At 44.5% G+C, this 14,280-nt stretch overlaps 3 protein-coding genes across 3 annotated transcripts; all 3 read right to left on the bottom strand.

Annotated features, from left to right (window-relative positions):
• Window positions 1-278: 278 nt before the first annotated feature.
• LOC147965630 (uncharacterized) lies at window positions 279-2,165 on the bottom strand. Its single transcript, XM_087530538.1, has one exon. It carries the CDS (start codon window positions 2,163-2,165, stop codon window positions 279-281), a length of 1,887 nt encoding a protein of 628 aa, XP_087386664.1.
• A 1,847-nt stretch (window positions 2,166-4,012) lies between these two features.
• Window positions 4,013-5,048, bottom strand: LOC125512251 (uncharacterized). Its single transcript, XM_048677348.2, has one exon. The coding sequence runs from the start codon at window positions 4,764-4,766 to the stop codon at window positions 4,503-4,505; it is 264 nt and encodes an 87-aa protein (XP_048533305.2). The 5' UTR covers window positions 4,767-5,048; the 3' UTR covers window positions 4,013-4,502.
• Window positions 5,049-7,874: 2,826 nt separating this feature from the next.
• Window positions 7,875-9,590, bottom strand: LOC125512250 (F-box protein At5g49610). The gene is given in 3 exon segments (XM_048677346.2): window positions 7,875-8,427; window positions 8,430-9,291; window positions 9,371-9,590. Coding segments are annotated over 3 exon segments (1,257 nt in total). The 5' UTR covers window positions 9,509-9,590; the 3' UTR covers window positions 7,875-8,170.
• Between the last annotated feature and the right edge of the window lie 4,690 nt (window positions 9,591-14,280).

Genomic DNA, 14,280 nt, shown 5'->3' with positions numbered 1-14,280 from the left:
TTGCTGGAGGAAGAAGCAAAGATAGGTTGAAAGGAGATCAACCAGATGAACATCTACTAGCTTAGAAAGAAAAGAAGAAACATAGGGAGTGCTAAAGATACATAAAGTCCTTCACATAGAGACCATCTGATCAGAAGGAAGCACATGTAGCGCAGAGTGACAAGTGATCTCTCGGAGAAATAGCGAATCCTCGTCCTGTTAAATGTGATAGTATCCTGAGAATATCTTTTGGAAAGAAAAGTCATAGAGATTTTAATCTGCCAAATTAGTACAGGATATTAGAAGCAGTACACCTTATGTAGATGAAAACCTGAAAGAGCAATGTTCTGCAAGGAAGAAATAACAGGGCAAGGAGCATTTGTATGGGAATTATGGGAACAGTCCATAAGCGCTCCGTAGTTGTTCTGAAAGACCTGCTTTGCAAGATTATGAGCCACCCCATTGTTATTCCTAGAAATATGAAAAATTTGAGCCTGCATATGAGACGTTAAGTTGAGAATATCAGCTAGATTTTTCCTAATATTCCAGGGCGCAGCAGAATGCAAGAAGTTCCTGGCAGCAATCACAGAAGCAAGTGTAAGACAATCTGTTAAGAAGACAGGATGTTGAATCTGCAGAATGTTCGTCAGATGTGATGCAAACTCCAGTGCAAGCACTTCTGCATGGAGAGGACTTGTTGTTGGCAGAGCTGAGGCTTGGACCTGAATGTTTATTTCTCCTTGGGATAAAGGAAGACAGAAATACACCCCAATGCCTGTTCGAGGCTGCCCATAGTAAATGCCTGAAGCTTTTTTAGTTTTAAAAGCAGCATCAGTGTAGATTTTTGGACCTTTCAGGAGCATAACAGACTTAATGGTGCTACCTTGAGGGGGCAAATGTTGCAACACATTCTGGTTGTTGAGGTTATTAGGTTTGCTCAAATCTAGCAGGGAATCATTTTGCAAGTAATGATCCAAGGCAGCAGCTAAAATATGAACCTGGTAAGGTTGGTGCTTCTTACGCTCAAACAGGAAGTCGTTTCTAATTTTCCACATGCACCATAAGAAATTAAGAATATTTTTTAAAGAAGCATGAGGGTGATTAAAGGAGAGAAGACGAGCAATAACCAAATGCACAGAATTGAGGCCCTGAACTATAGCATGTGATCTAATAAACCAGGGCTTAGAGAACCAGGCTGCCCTAGCAAAGTCACAAAGGAAAAAAAGATGCAAATCATCCTCCTGCATGCCACATCTGGAGCAAATCTGAGAAATATGAACAGAAAAACGACCTGCTCTCATACCTGTTGGCAGAGCTCTTCTCAATAGTCTCCAAGCGAAAGTTTGAACCTTTGGCAATAGGTTTTTATCACGCCAAATAGTCGTAAGCAAGTTCTTGACCTCCGAGGACACCTGCATTGGAGCTGTAACAGAATTGTTGTGTATCTCCTGCAAACAAAGCTTGTAAGCAGATTTAGGAGAACAAAAGTCATTAGTGGCCAAAGGCCAGCAAAGAGGATCGTCGATGTCGTCGTGAATAATGTCTATAGCAACCACCTGAGAAGCAAAAGTTTGATCAAACAGATTAAAAATAAGGTCATGGTTCCAAGCTTTCTGTCCTGGGAGCCACAGGTCATTAACCAAAGAAGGATAAACAAATCCTGTGGTTTGAGGAATAAGAAAATCATGAATAGATCTCCAAAGAGGACACCAAGGCATGCTCCATAAAGAAATGTTGCCTTTAGTAAGCTGATAGAAGGCATGCTGAGTAAGCCTGGGAAGCATTTTTAAAATTGAAGCCCAAAAACCAGACTTAGGAGGAGAAGAAGTTGCCCTCCAGATTGTAGTAGTAGGGAAATACTTAGCCCGAAGAATACAGTATAAGTGAGAAGAGGGGTTGTTTGCTAACCTCCAAGCTGCCGCAATGATGAGACTTTCATTGATGGCTTTAAGATTTCTAATCCCTAGACCTCCTTCTTCTTTTGAATTTGCTATATCTTTCCAAGCTCTGAGACATAGTCCTTTCCTTGAGCCATCTTCCCTAATACCTGTCCACCAAAAAGTTCTAATGATAGCTGTGAGCTTAGCAATAAGCTTTTTGGAGAACAAAATGTTTGCCATGTAATAGACCGGAATGGCAGAAAAAACAGACCTAATAAGTTCCAGACGAGCTGCATGGGAGAGCATATTAGCTTTGTAAGAAGGCAGCTTGTTAGAGAACTTGTCAATCACAAAGTTGTAAGCAGAGGCTCTATTTTTAGCAGGTAAAATCAAAGGATGACCAAGGTGGATGAATCTATCATCAAGATTAGCAACTCGGAAAATTTGTTTAATATTAGTAATAACATTTTGAGGAGTATGAGTGCTAAACAGAATAGCAGATTTGTCCCAATTAGGAGTTTGACCGGAAAGGGAACAAAAGTGCTGAATCAAATCTGACATAGTCTGAGCCTCCTGTGTAGTAGCCTGACCACAGACTAAAAGGTCATCTGCAAAAAGGAGAGAATGAATAGGAGGGCAATTTGGGCCTAGAGAAATGCCTTGCAAATGATTGTCCTGAGCAGCTTCATTAAGCATGATAGAAAGTTCATTGATGGCAAGAACAAAAAGGTAAGGAGACATGGGACAACCCTGTCTGATACCTCTGTGAGACTTAAATTTGGGAGACGGCTGACCATTAATGAGGACAGAGAAAATGGGTGAGGAAATGCAAGCATGCACAAGATTGATGAAATGACCATGTAGCCCTTTACGAGAAAGAGCCGAGACAATGAAGTTCCATTCTAGACGGTCAAAAGCTTTAGCCAGATCTATCTTTAGCATGAAGGCATTGTGTTTCCAAGACCTAAGAGTAAAAGAGTGAGAAATTTCTTGAGCAACAATAATGTTGTCAGTAATCCGTCTACCCTCAATAAAAGCTTGTTGAGCTGGATCAACATAATCTGGAAGATGGGGCTTAAGTCTGTTTGCCAGAGATTTAGCAATAATTTTATAAATGACATTGCAAAGGCTAATTGGTCTATAATCCATGGGAACAAGAGAGACTAACTTCTTAGGAATGAGAGCAATGTTAGTGTCATTAATGTGTGGAGGCAGAATACCTGTGGCATAGAAAGAAGACACCAACTGCGTTACGTCATCACCAATCCAGTCCCAAGTTGCCAGATAAAACTCCACATTGAAGCCATCAGGACCTGGTGAAGCATTTAGTTTCATATCCTTAAGAATCTGAAAATTTTCAGATTTATCAGGAACGGAATAGGTGAAGTCATCATTATGTTCAAAGGAGTTGAGTTGAGGAAAAGGCCTGCACACCACATCATTAGGAGAGGAGAAAATGAATCTGAAATAATTAACAAAAGTTTGCATGATAGCAGCAGGTTTATAATGGAGCACATTATTCTCATCTTTAACAGAACAGATTGTATTTCTTTTTCTACGCTTGATAACAGCCTGATGGAAAAACTTAGTGTTTCTATCACCTTTGGACACCCAATTTTTTTTGCCACGTTGTCTGTAATATTGATTCAGTTAATTGAGAGTAAACTCGTACCTGGCAATGAGGGATTGCTCCAAGTCTTGACTCTGATGGTGAAGAGGCAATTTCTGCAAATCATTGATTTTGGCCTCTAACATACTGAGAGTCTGCTGTAAAGGCTTCTTTTTTTTACACCATGCCTTTAGAGTATTTGCCAATGAAGTTGATTTAGCTGTAAAAGAGTTAAGAGTAGTAGCTTTCCAGGCATTTTTAGCAAAAGAATTGAAGTCATCTTCAGAAAGCCACCAATTTTCAAATTTGAAAGACTGCTTAGGCTTGACAAAGTGACTATCAGTAGAAATCAAAATAGGCGCATGGTCACTAAGAATAATGGGGAGATTGAGCACTTTAGTGTTAGGAAAGTGAGCGCACCAATCAGAATTAACCAAACAACGATCTAGACGACGATGAATAGGCTTGGAAGTATTTTGTCTACCACGCCAAGTGTAAGCAGGACCACTATAACCAATATCGAAAAGGCCACAGTTCTTGACAATAGAACGAAAGGCATGCATACGGTAGTAGTTGATATTGCCATTACAACCGTCGACTTCATACAGGACATCATTCAAGTCTCCCATACAAACCATGGGCTTACTTAGGTTATCATAAACAAAAGACGCTACTTGGTCCCAGATGACATTAGTCTGCTTATGATAGGGGTCACCATATATACAAATGAGACAAAAGCTGACCCCAGACGCCACGTGAACTACATTAGCTAAAATATAGTGAAAAGCAGTATGCACAGTAACTTTGAGCTTATCGGTCCACATAATCCAAACAATATTGGTTCCTCCACTCTAAATACTTGCACACGCACACCCACACCCATCCAGCCAAGATATATAGACCTAGCATGACCTCGATTACTACCAAGAGTAACTAGACACGCACGCGAGAGAGACATACTTTGAAGGTGACAACAATACCACCACCACCACACACGCCGGGCCGGAACTACAAACAGCGATGAGCTAGCTCTCCTAAGGACAGCAAGTGATCGACGGCCTCCGCGCTCCAGCGGGCGCGAACCTGGCCGTAAAGTCGGGCTCGCACTCGCCGGGGCAGCTCCCGTCGTCGAAGTTCTGGGCGTAGCTGAGCGCGTCGTAGTTGAGCTTGAGCCCACCGGCTCCGAGGGCGTACGCCGTCCGCCGGTGCCTTCGCCTGAGCCCGCTCCACAGCGCCGACACGCACCACGACGTGATGGCCGCGCTCTTGCTGCGCCACGCGTCCAACACGGCCGCCATCGCCTCCTCCCTCCTGAGCGCTCGGCCGGGAGCAAGCCAGCAGGAGCCCTGAGCCTGGCGATGTGCGTGCGTGGTGCTTGACGGGAGAGCCAGGAATGCTTGCTAGCTAGCACGGCGCGCTGTGCGGATATATGTTCTTCTGGGCAGGCGCAGATTAAAGGCTGGCGAAGATCTTTGCCGCGTTTCGAAAATGGAAGCCGAGAGATAAATCCTGCCTATGTGTCAGGAGCCCGGGATAAAAGCGCATGCACGGGCGATATTTTCTCTTTCGTGAAAGGGAAAAAATATCGGGCAGGCACAGAGACGTGGCGAGAAGCAGCACTGGCTAGCTAGCTAGCGTTTATCCCGTGATGTAACATTTGTGGATCCTGGCTGGCTGGCTGGCTGCTTCAGGTCGGCACAGCACTGAAAATTACGTTTTGTTTTCTTGTTTTGTACTGTAGATGGAAAAGAGCATTTCCACGCCGGAAAGGAAAAATATCTTTATCGGGTGCCGGAGGCAGAATCGTGTTTTCCATGTCGTTTGGTTACGTTTTGGAGGTCACGATTACGGAAATGCCGGCCCACCCGAGAGGACCGGAGGCACAATCCTGATGTTTATTGCGAAATTACTAATTAAGAAGTACTCGTTGCAAAGAACACTTCATTTTCCCGGGTCGCGACAAATAGCGCACATGCAGCGTGCCACTTGTCGCAACCTGGGAGTTTTCCTTTTTTTGTAGATCTGTTTATTCAAAACGTTTTATCTCTTAAACCGTGTATACAAATCTCGAACCGTTTTCACCATTGGATTCCTCGCGTTGAGATCTTCAAAACTAGATCTCATGTTGATAGGTTTTGACGAACTTTTTTTTTCACGAAAAAACAGACAAAAAAACCGGGCGAAAAAACCGAACCGGGAGCACAGTTTTTTTCCCTTTCCGAAAGAGGCATGTCCGTGCCTCTCGCAAAATTACAACCGTGCCTCTCGTGGAAGCAAAATCGTGACTCTCGTGGAAGAAAAAAAATAAAAAACATGTTTTTTTTCGTTTCCGAGAGGCACGGGCGTGACTCTCGCGAAAGCACAAACGTGCCTCTCGTGAAAGCAAAACCGTGACTCTCGCAAAAGAAAAAAAAACAGAAAACGCGTATTTTTTTCCCTTTCCGAGAGGCATGACTGTGACTTTCGCGTAAGCACAACCGTGCCTTTCGCAGAAGCAAAACCGTAACTCTCACGAAAGAAAAAAAAAGAAAATACGTTTTGTTTTTCCCTTTTTGAGAGGCACGGCCGTGACTCTCGCGAAAGCACAACCGTGCCTCTCGCGGAAGCAAAACCGTGACTCTCGCGAAAGAAAAAAACAGAAAACGCGTTTTTTTTCGTTTCCGAAAGGCACGGCCGTGACTCTCGATAAAGCACAACCATGCCTCTCGCGGAAAAAAAACCGCGACTTTCGCGAAAGGAAAAAAAAGAAAATGCGTTTTTTCGCGGGAAATTTTTTTTGATCGAAAAGCTAAGAAAGACCGGAGGAAAATCAAAACGTCGAAAAAACCCAGAAAAAAAACCATTTAAAAAGCCGAAAACGCGTGCGGAAAAATAAAAAAATAAAATCCAAAGGGAGCGTCCAGAGCGGGACACATGGCGAATGGCTGAGAGCGCGTCAAGTGGCGCTGATCGTTGCGAGAGTCCCGAAGGAGCACTCGTTAACTAGTTGCTCCCTGTTTATTGTCATTCAAAATGAAAAGCTCCAAAAGCCGCACTGGGCCGTTGTGCCAGTGCCGGCCCTTTTCGGGCAAAGTCTTGTTTTTTTTTTAACATGTACTCCCGTCCAACCACAGTTCCCTCTTGTTCCTACTCCAGCTCTCTAGACCACCCATAAGACTCCCTAGGTCATGGACAATTTGAGAATTCCAGAAAATTACGGAAAATATGTGTCCTACTGAAAGAAGACACGATACAATATGCAGATGATCATATCATTTGATATAATTTGCAGGTTAGAGTTCCCTATACATGTGAGTTGTGTCAAAAATATTCAGAAACACGGGACACAAAACAGTTCTGCAATCTATAGCCTGGTTCTGAAAGGGTGGTTTACCGGAAAATGTGATAATTTGTGTAGTTCAAGAAAAAAGAGGAGAGGCTTGTTTATCCCTGGATTTAGACCTGGCAATTGATCTCCCCGTGTTAGCATGGAGTCAATCACACTCAGCTCTTGCTCAGCATGCTTGCTATTTCTTTGGATGATATAGAGAAAGCCACATTGTAATTTAATTTCTCAGATTTCGTTCAAGGAAAAGAACATCGTTGCATGGCTTAAATGATCAACTGAAAATAAATTTGTAGTTTGGTGGCAAAAGGCGGTGAGGCGGTTACATCGTTACTCTTTTCTTTTGGTCGTGTTGCGACATATGTCTGAACCTCCTCTCTTATTTAATGAAAATGGCAAATCTTTTGCCTGGTTTCAAAATAATAATAATTGTAGGACGCTTTTCTATCTTTTTCATTTTGAATGACAATAAACACCAGGTTACAACTTATGTTAAAATACTTTTAAGGTGTCCAATGCATACTAGAGCTGCAGGTAGTAAAGGTGTGTTTGCCTAAAAAGAAGATAGTACCGGTGCTACATATGCAGCTTCCTAATCCAAGAAGAGATAGTTAACTTGCTGGGATCTTGAAGTTACAGTGACTCAGAGGATTACAGAAGGATATTAAGTATGCTAGATAATGGACAAGAAGATTCCCCAATTATAATACCATCTGTCAAAACCCAATAAGAAAATAATCATTGAGAAATGACCCATCAGAATGTTCCTCAGACATTCTGTTCTCTGCCCCAACAATTATTCTGTTCTACTAAGAAAAGTGAGAAATAACCATCTACTGTAGCTCTATTCAGCTGCATAATGATTGTCACCAAGCGGATTTCTTTACCTTACCTTCTATGCATAATACAGAAAGGTCAGGGCACAATATCACATCACTGATAAAGATTAAAAATTTCAAAACAAAAAACAGACAAGAGAGTGATGTTTCCAAACGCAGAAGAAATATCATGACCTTAATAATTACTTAAAACAATGGATAACGAGTTGCATATTAAAGACAATTGAAATGAGATTCAGATAGATAAGATGTCAAATTTAGCCCACGTGAGGAGCTAACAAAGTGACCTCGATAATGACCCATCAGACGGTTCCACAGAAATTCTGTATGGCTAACCAGTGATGTTCAAAGCCACAAATGGCACACATCTGAAGTTCTGAACACAGACAGATAGGAAGAACAAACTGAAGTAGACATAGGAGCTAAGAGCCTGAGACATTTCCAAGCCAGTCCACAAAACAAGACACTTAGGCTCATACCCAACAACTGGTATTTGTGAAGTACTTCCACTTCAAGTACATGAAAGCAGCAGCGACTCTCAGTGACCACCTGCCGACATTTCCACAAAACAAGGAACATAAGGTGCACCAACCAGTAATTCTCCAGAAGTGCAGATAACATCAACTTTCCGAGTATCCATATCATACGACACTGTCATCTTCTTGTTGTCGGTGAGGAAAACCAAATTACAATCTGGATGGATTGCAAGCATGCTATAACACGCTTCGTCTTTGTCCGGCTGCCTCCCGAAAAGTTCCGATATCTCAACAGTGTGCTTCAGGGTCCACTTTCCCTACCATAATCTTCAAGAACCCAAACACAGAGTTCGGGATCCTTATCATTATCTATCAGCCAAGCATGCAAGCTGCCCTGAGAATGCCCAATAGAAACAACCTCACGGTACTCCTCCATGCCATCCTCAATTTCCCTCCAAGTCTCCCCCTCCGCGTCGACACTGACTATTGTACCACTATGGGTAGTCAGATGCATTGTGCCATTCAGGTAGGCACAAGCCGTACCACCAAGAAGAACGGTTTTGTAAGGCCACTCGCTCTCCACGGAAGCCCACCGCCTAGTCTCCGATGAGAAGATGGCCACCTGCGCGAACTCGCCGAAAGAATTGCTCAGGGGCGCAAACACCACGAAGCGGGACGGAACGGCGGCGTCGAACCCCAGGAAGAGATCGTTCACATTGTAGATCACAGGAACGCCGTCCACCGGGTCCGGCAAAACAATGAGGGTCAGCACAGTCCATTCCCCGGTGGCAGGATTGCACACAGCGTACCCGAATTTCTTCTTGTTCCGCCCTTTGTACGAGTCCCAGTATCTGCAGAGGAGGAGGCCGCCGCAGCACTGCTGGATCTCGACGCGCTCGTAGCGCCCTCGTAGGAACGGGAGCGAAGGGTCGACCAGAGGGGGGCCTCTCCCGGACAGATTGCGGAAGCTGAGGCCGCAGCCGCTCCGGTTGTAGAAGAAGCCGGACAGGGTCTGCGGGCACCTCCTGCGGATGTCCGGGTCGGAACAGAGGGCGAGCCATGGCTTGGACACGCACTTGAAGCGGCAGAGCGACCTGTAGGGCACCCGCGACAGGATCTCGACGAGCGCACTGTCGGGGATCTCCAGCGAGGGCTGTTGCACCAGCTTCTGCTTCTTCTTCGTCTGCAACGGAAGAGACGGTTCGTTTCGGCTCCCTTTGTTGGACTCCGGATTGGAGGAAAGAAAGAGGAGGGGCACATACCTCGAGCGCTGCTTCGGGGAAGGGGAATGGCGGCGCGGAATGGGGAGGGGCGTCCTCGTCGCGGCCACGGCGGTCGGTCGCCGGCAGGTGGCCCTGCTCCGTGCAGCCATGCTCGCCTCCTCCTCCTCCTGACGTCATCGCATACTAAGGGCTCGCGGATCGGTGCCTTGAGGCGACAGTGGCGGCTTCAGAAATTTGCAATAGGTATTCATTCTGCCAAAATCAGATCGGTGCCTTGAGGCGACAGTGGCGGCTCCAGAAATTTGCAACAGGGTATTTATTTTACCAAAATCATTGTTATTTTTCAAAAATTGTCACTGTTTTATCAAAATCAACAATGTTTTGTAAAAATCATGTGTATTCACATGAAAAATCCAAGAATATCCCTAACGCCGCCCCTGTGAGCTGATCGACCGCCGTCGTTGTGGCTCGCCGGGAGTCCGTGACTAGGGTTTGGGAAGAAGAGGAGGGCAGCGGCTGTATCGTTTGCATGAATGTGACCCCGTAATAAGGGGAAGGAGCTCCTCTGACGTACGGTGTGTACCGTTGGGCCACTGACATGTGGGCCCAAACCTGGCCCACATGTCAGTGGTCGAACGGCACCCTGCCTTACGGTAGAGAATTCTGGTCCGTGGTAAGGTGGTTTAGAGCATCTTCAACAGACGCGCAATCTCAACAACGCGCTGGAGAAAACGGCTTTTTATTGACGAAGAATTTGATATTCAAGAGAAGGAGGACCTCGCAATGATCCTAGCAATGCACGTCATAAAAAGCCGAAGCACGGTGGTTCGATTATCGGTCGTCAGAAAATGTCAACAACAGATTGATGAGGCACTATTTTGTGGAGAATCCCACATACCCCGAGTCGTACTTTCGGCGCCGTTTTAGGATGAGCATCAAGTTGTTCAAACGCATTGCAGAGAAATTGGCGAGTCATGATTGATTTTTTCAGCAAAGGAGGAATGCGCCGGAGAACTCGGGCATACCACCTTTCAAAAGGTGACAGCCGCTTTGCGTATGTTGGCATACAATATTCCGGCTGATCTAGTTGATGACCACTTGGCCATGGGTGAGAGTCAAGCCATCATGTGTGTCAAGCGCTTCACAGTCGGAATTGTGCAAGAGTTTGGTTCGGAGTATTTGAGAGCTTCCAATGCTAAAGACACCACAAAGCTTTTGGAGATAAACAAAGCTCGCGGGTTCCCAGGTATGCTTGGATCAATAGATTGCGTACATTGGAGTTGAAAGAACCGTCCTAAGGTATGGCATGGACAATTTCACGGCCAGAAAAAGGGTTTCACTATAATCCTTGAAGCAGTGGCCGATCAGGAGACTTGGATTTTCATGCTTTTTTAGAATGCCTGGATCTTTGAATGACATCAATGTTCTTAATCGGTCATCACTCATGAATAAGATTGCAAATGTTGAAGCTACACCGATGGAGTTTGTAGCAAATGGTCATACATACAACTATGGCTACTATCTTGCGGATGGCATCTACCCAAGGTGACAAACATTTGTGAAGCCGTTGAAAAAATCGAAAGGTAATAAAAATCTTGATTTCCACAGTGCTCAGACGGTGTCTAGGAAAAATCTTCGATGCGGTCCACGTGCAGCAAGAGATTGTACTGCGGCATCTCAGGGGGAGGCGCCACCACGCGGCTCGGAGATGAGTAGCCCAACATCTCCTCGACGCGGCTCATGTAACGCCCTCGATGCGGCTATATCTCCTACGTGTCGAAGCACGACTTAGAGGCATAACCGCATTGAAAGCAATGTCGCAAGTAAGGTAATCTTCACAACAACCCATGTAAATAAATAAAAGGGGAAAATGATACATAGTTGGCTTACACTCGCCATGTCACACAAATACATGAATAACATTAGAATCATCCAATACACTCATGGTCCGACTACGGTACCAAAATAAAGATAAACCCCACATGCGACAAAGTCCCGATCGCCCCAACTGGGCACCACTACTGATCATCTGGGAAAGACACATAGTAACGGCGAGAGTCTTCATCGAACTCCCACTTGAACTCAAGCGCATCGTCTGGAGCGGTATCATCGGTCCCTGCATCCGGTTTGGAAGTAATCTGTGAGTCACGGGGACTCAGCAATCTCGCACCCTCGTGATCAAGACTATTTAAGCTTATAGGTAAGGCAAAGGTATGATGTGGAGCTGCAGCAAGCGACTAGCATATATGGTGGCTAACCTATTCGCAAAAGAGAGCGAGAAGAGAAGGCAAAGCACAGATGAACAACTATGATCAAGAAGTGATCCTAGAACAACCTACGTCAAGCATTACTCCAACACCGTGTTCACTTCCCGGACTCCGCCGAGAAGAGACCATCACGGTTACACACGCGGTTGGTGCATTTTATTTAAGTTAAGTTTCAGGTTATCTACAACTGGACATTAACAAATTCCCATCTACCCATAACCGTGGGCACGGCTTTCGAAAGTTCAAAACCCTGCAGGGGAGTCCCAACTTAGCCAATCACAAGCTCTCATGGTCAACGAAGGATATTCCTTCTCCCAAGACAATCCGATCAGATTCGGCATCCCGGTTACAAGACATCATTGAAAAATGGTAAAACAAGTCCAGCAACACCGCCCGAATGTGCCGACAAATCCTGATAGGAGCTGCACATATCTCGTTCTCAGGGCACACTCAGATTGTCCAAACTTCCGGTAGGCCAGCCCAGAGTTGCCCCTGGTGGACACCGGCGGCTGACGAGGTGGACCAACACTCAGAGGAGCACTGACCCGGGGGGTTTAAATAAAGAAGACTCTCGGGCTCCGGAAACCCAAGGGAAAAAGAGGCTAAGCGGCAAATGGTAAAACCAAGGTTGGGCATTGCTGGAGGAGTTTTATTCAAGGCGAACTGTCAAGGGGTTTCCATTATAACCCAACCGTGTAAGGAACGCAAAATCCGGGAATATAACACTGATATGACGGAAACTAGGGCGGCAAGAGTGGAACAAAACACTAGGCAAAAGGTCGAGCCTTCCACCCTTTACCAAGTATATAGGTGCATTAAGATAAACAAGATAATATTGTGATATCCCAACAATAAACGATGTTCCAACAAGGAACGATCTCCAATCTTCACCTGCAACTAGCAACGCTATAAGAGGGGCTGAGCAAAGCGGTAACATAGCCAAACAACGGTTTGCTAGGACATGGTGGGTTAGAAGTTTGACATGGCAATGTGGGAGGCATGATAAGAAAGTGGTAGGTATCGTAGCATAGGCATAGCAAAAGAGCGAGCATCTAGCAAGCAAAGATAGAAGTGATTTCGAGGGTATGGTCATCTTGCCTGCAAAATTCTCCGAGTTGACTTGATCCTCGTAAGCGAACTCAACGGGCTCCTCGTTCACGAACTTGTCTCCCGGCTCTACCCAAACAAGAACAACAAGCAAAATGAGCACAATCAACCACGTGCAATGCTCAAGCAATATGATGCAACATGGTATGATATGCGGGATGCGATATGTGATGCATATGCAAGATTTACAAAGGAATGATTAAACCTGACCTCAACTTGGAAATCCAAGAGTGCCACTGGAAAGGTGAGGTGATTTCGGTTGAAATCAATATAAAGATCACCGGAATCGGATGCACGGTTTGGAAATGGCAAGCAAAACAAATATGGCACCGGTCTACAATAATCAGCAAGTAACCATCTAAATGCAACAAGATAAATATGCTACAGCACTCAAACATGACAACAAAATACATGGCAGGGATCCACTCATGATGCTTGACAAAAGATGAACACTAAGCTACGGCTAATTCATCCATTAACAGGTTCAAACAAGCATGGTAAAAGTGCAAATGACAACAAGTTTCAGACTTAGTGAAATTAACACAAGTCTGGAATTTATCATCAGGAAGCACACTTTAGAGCATGCAAACTACATGCTACAAGAACTTAACATGGCAAATCAAGGCATGGCATGAAGCTACTCAAAGCACTTAACAAAAGTCCCTTAATGACCTTGAGCCAAAAGGGATCAGAAAATACAATTGCAAGCATGTGAACATAGCAAACACACAAACAAATTCAGACTTGGTGAAAAACTGGAGCATGCAATACAGTTAACGAGTAGACATGTTTACGAGCTCGATGCACTCACTACAGAGCATTGCATGACAAACTAAGCATACACCCATCAAGAAGACATGGCATAGGAGCTATACATGGCAAGAACAATAATATAACATGCACGGATCAATAGCAACATCCTCGGCAAAATCGATAAACATGTCAACAATCTGCCAGGATCATTTTATAGCAAAAGTAGAGCTCGATTGAATCAAGTTAGGGTACTCCACAAATGCAAACAAAGATATGGATGAATAGAGCACCACAATGTTAACAAAAAATCCTTACTGATCATCCTCAAAAAGAGGCATGGATCATTAGGAAACAACATGAACATATGGCATAACAACAAAATCAGGACAAGGACTTAGTGAAATTCTAAGTCCCTGAAATCAGCATCAACGATTACGCTACTTTGCAAGCTTGTGCTAGTCACCACAAATATCACAAAAATACATGGCATACACCCCTGTAAAGATGGCATGGCATATAACAAAACACATGTAGAGCTCAGGATCATAGCATGCACACATTAATCATGGCAAAAATGACAAAAGGCTATTTGCTGAAACAGATCTGACAAATTCATCACATAGCCCTCTTCCAACAGCATTTCGGGCATCAAGATGAGCTCAAATGAAAATGATGCAATGAGATGAAATGATATACTCATCGAGACGAACATTTTGATATGCTACACGCACGAATCGGAGCTACGGATGCAGAGTTATGGCAGGTCAAAGTTAGCAAAAAAAAATACTAAGAGGGGTAGAAGTCAACCCAAAAGTTAGGGTT

This window comes from Triticum urartu, chromosome 6A, assembly GCF_056163025.1.
Source record: "Triticum urartu cultivar PI428250 chromosome 6A, HENAU_Tu73, whole genome shotgun sequence".
In the NCBI taxonomy this organism is placed as follows: Eukaryota; Viridiplantae; Streptophyta; class Magnoliopsida; order Poales; family Poaceae; genus Triticum; species Triticum urartu.
This window is presented reverse-complemented; position numbering and strand designations above follow the sequence as displayed.

What these genes read in the sequence shown, in the direction of transcription:
- LOC147965630 (XM_087530538.1), bottom strand. Translation starts at nt 2,165, where the DNA reads ATGCTCTCCCATGCAGCTCGTCTGGAACTTATTAGGTCTGTTTTTTCT.
- LOC125512251 (XM_048677348.2), bottom strand. Translation starts at nt 4,766, where the DNA reads ATGGCGGCCGTGTTGGACGCGTGGCGCAGCAAGAGCGCGGCCATCACG.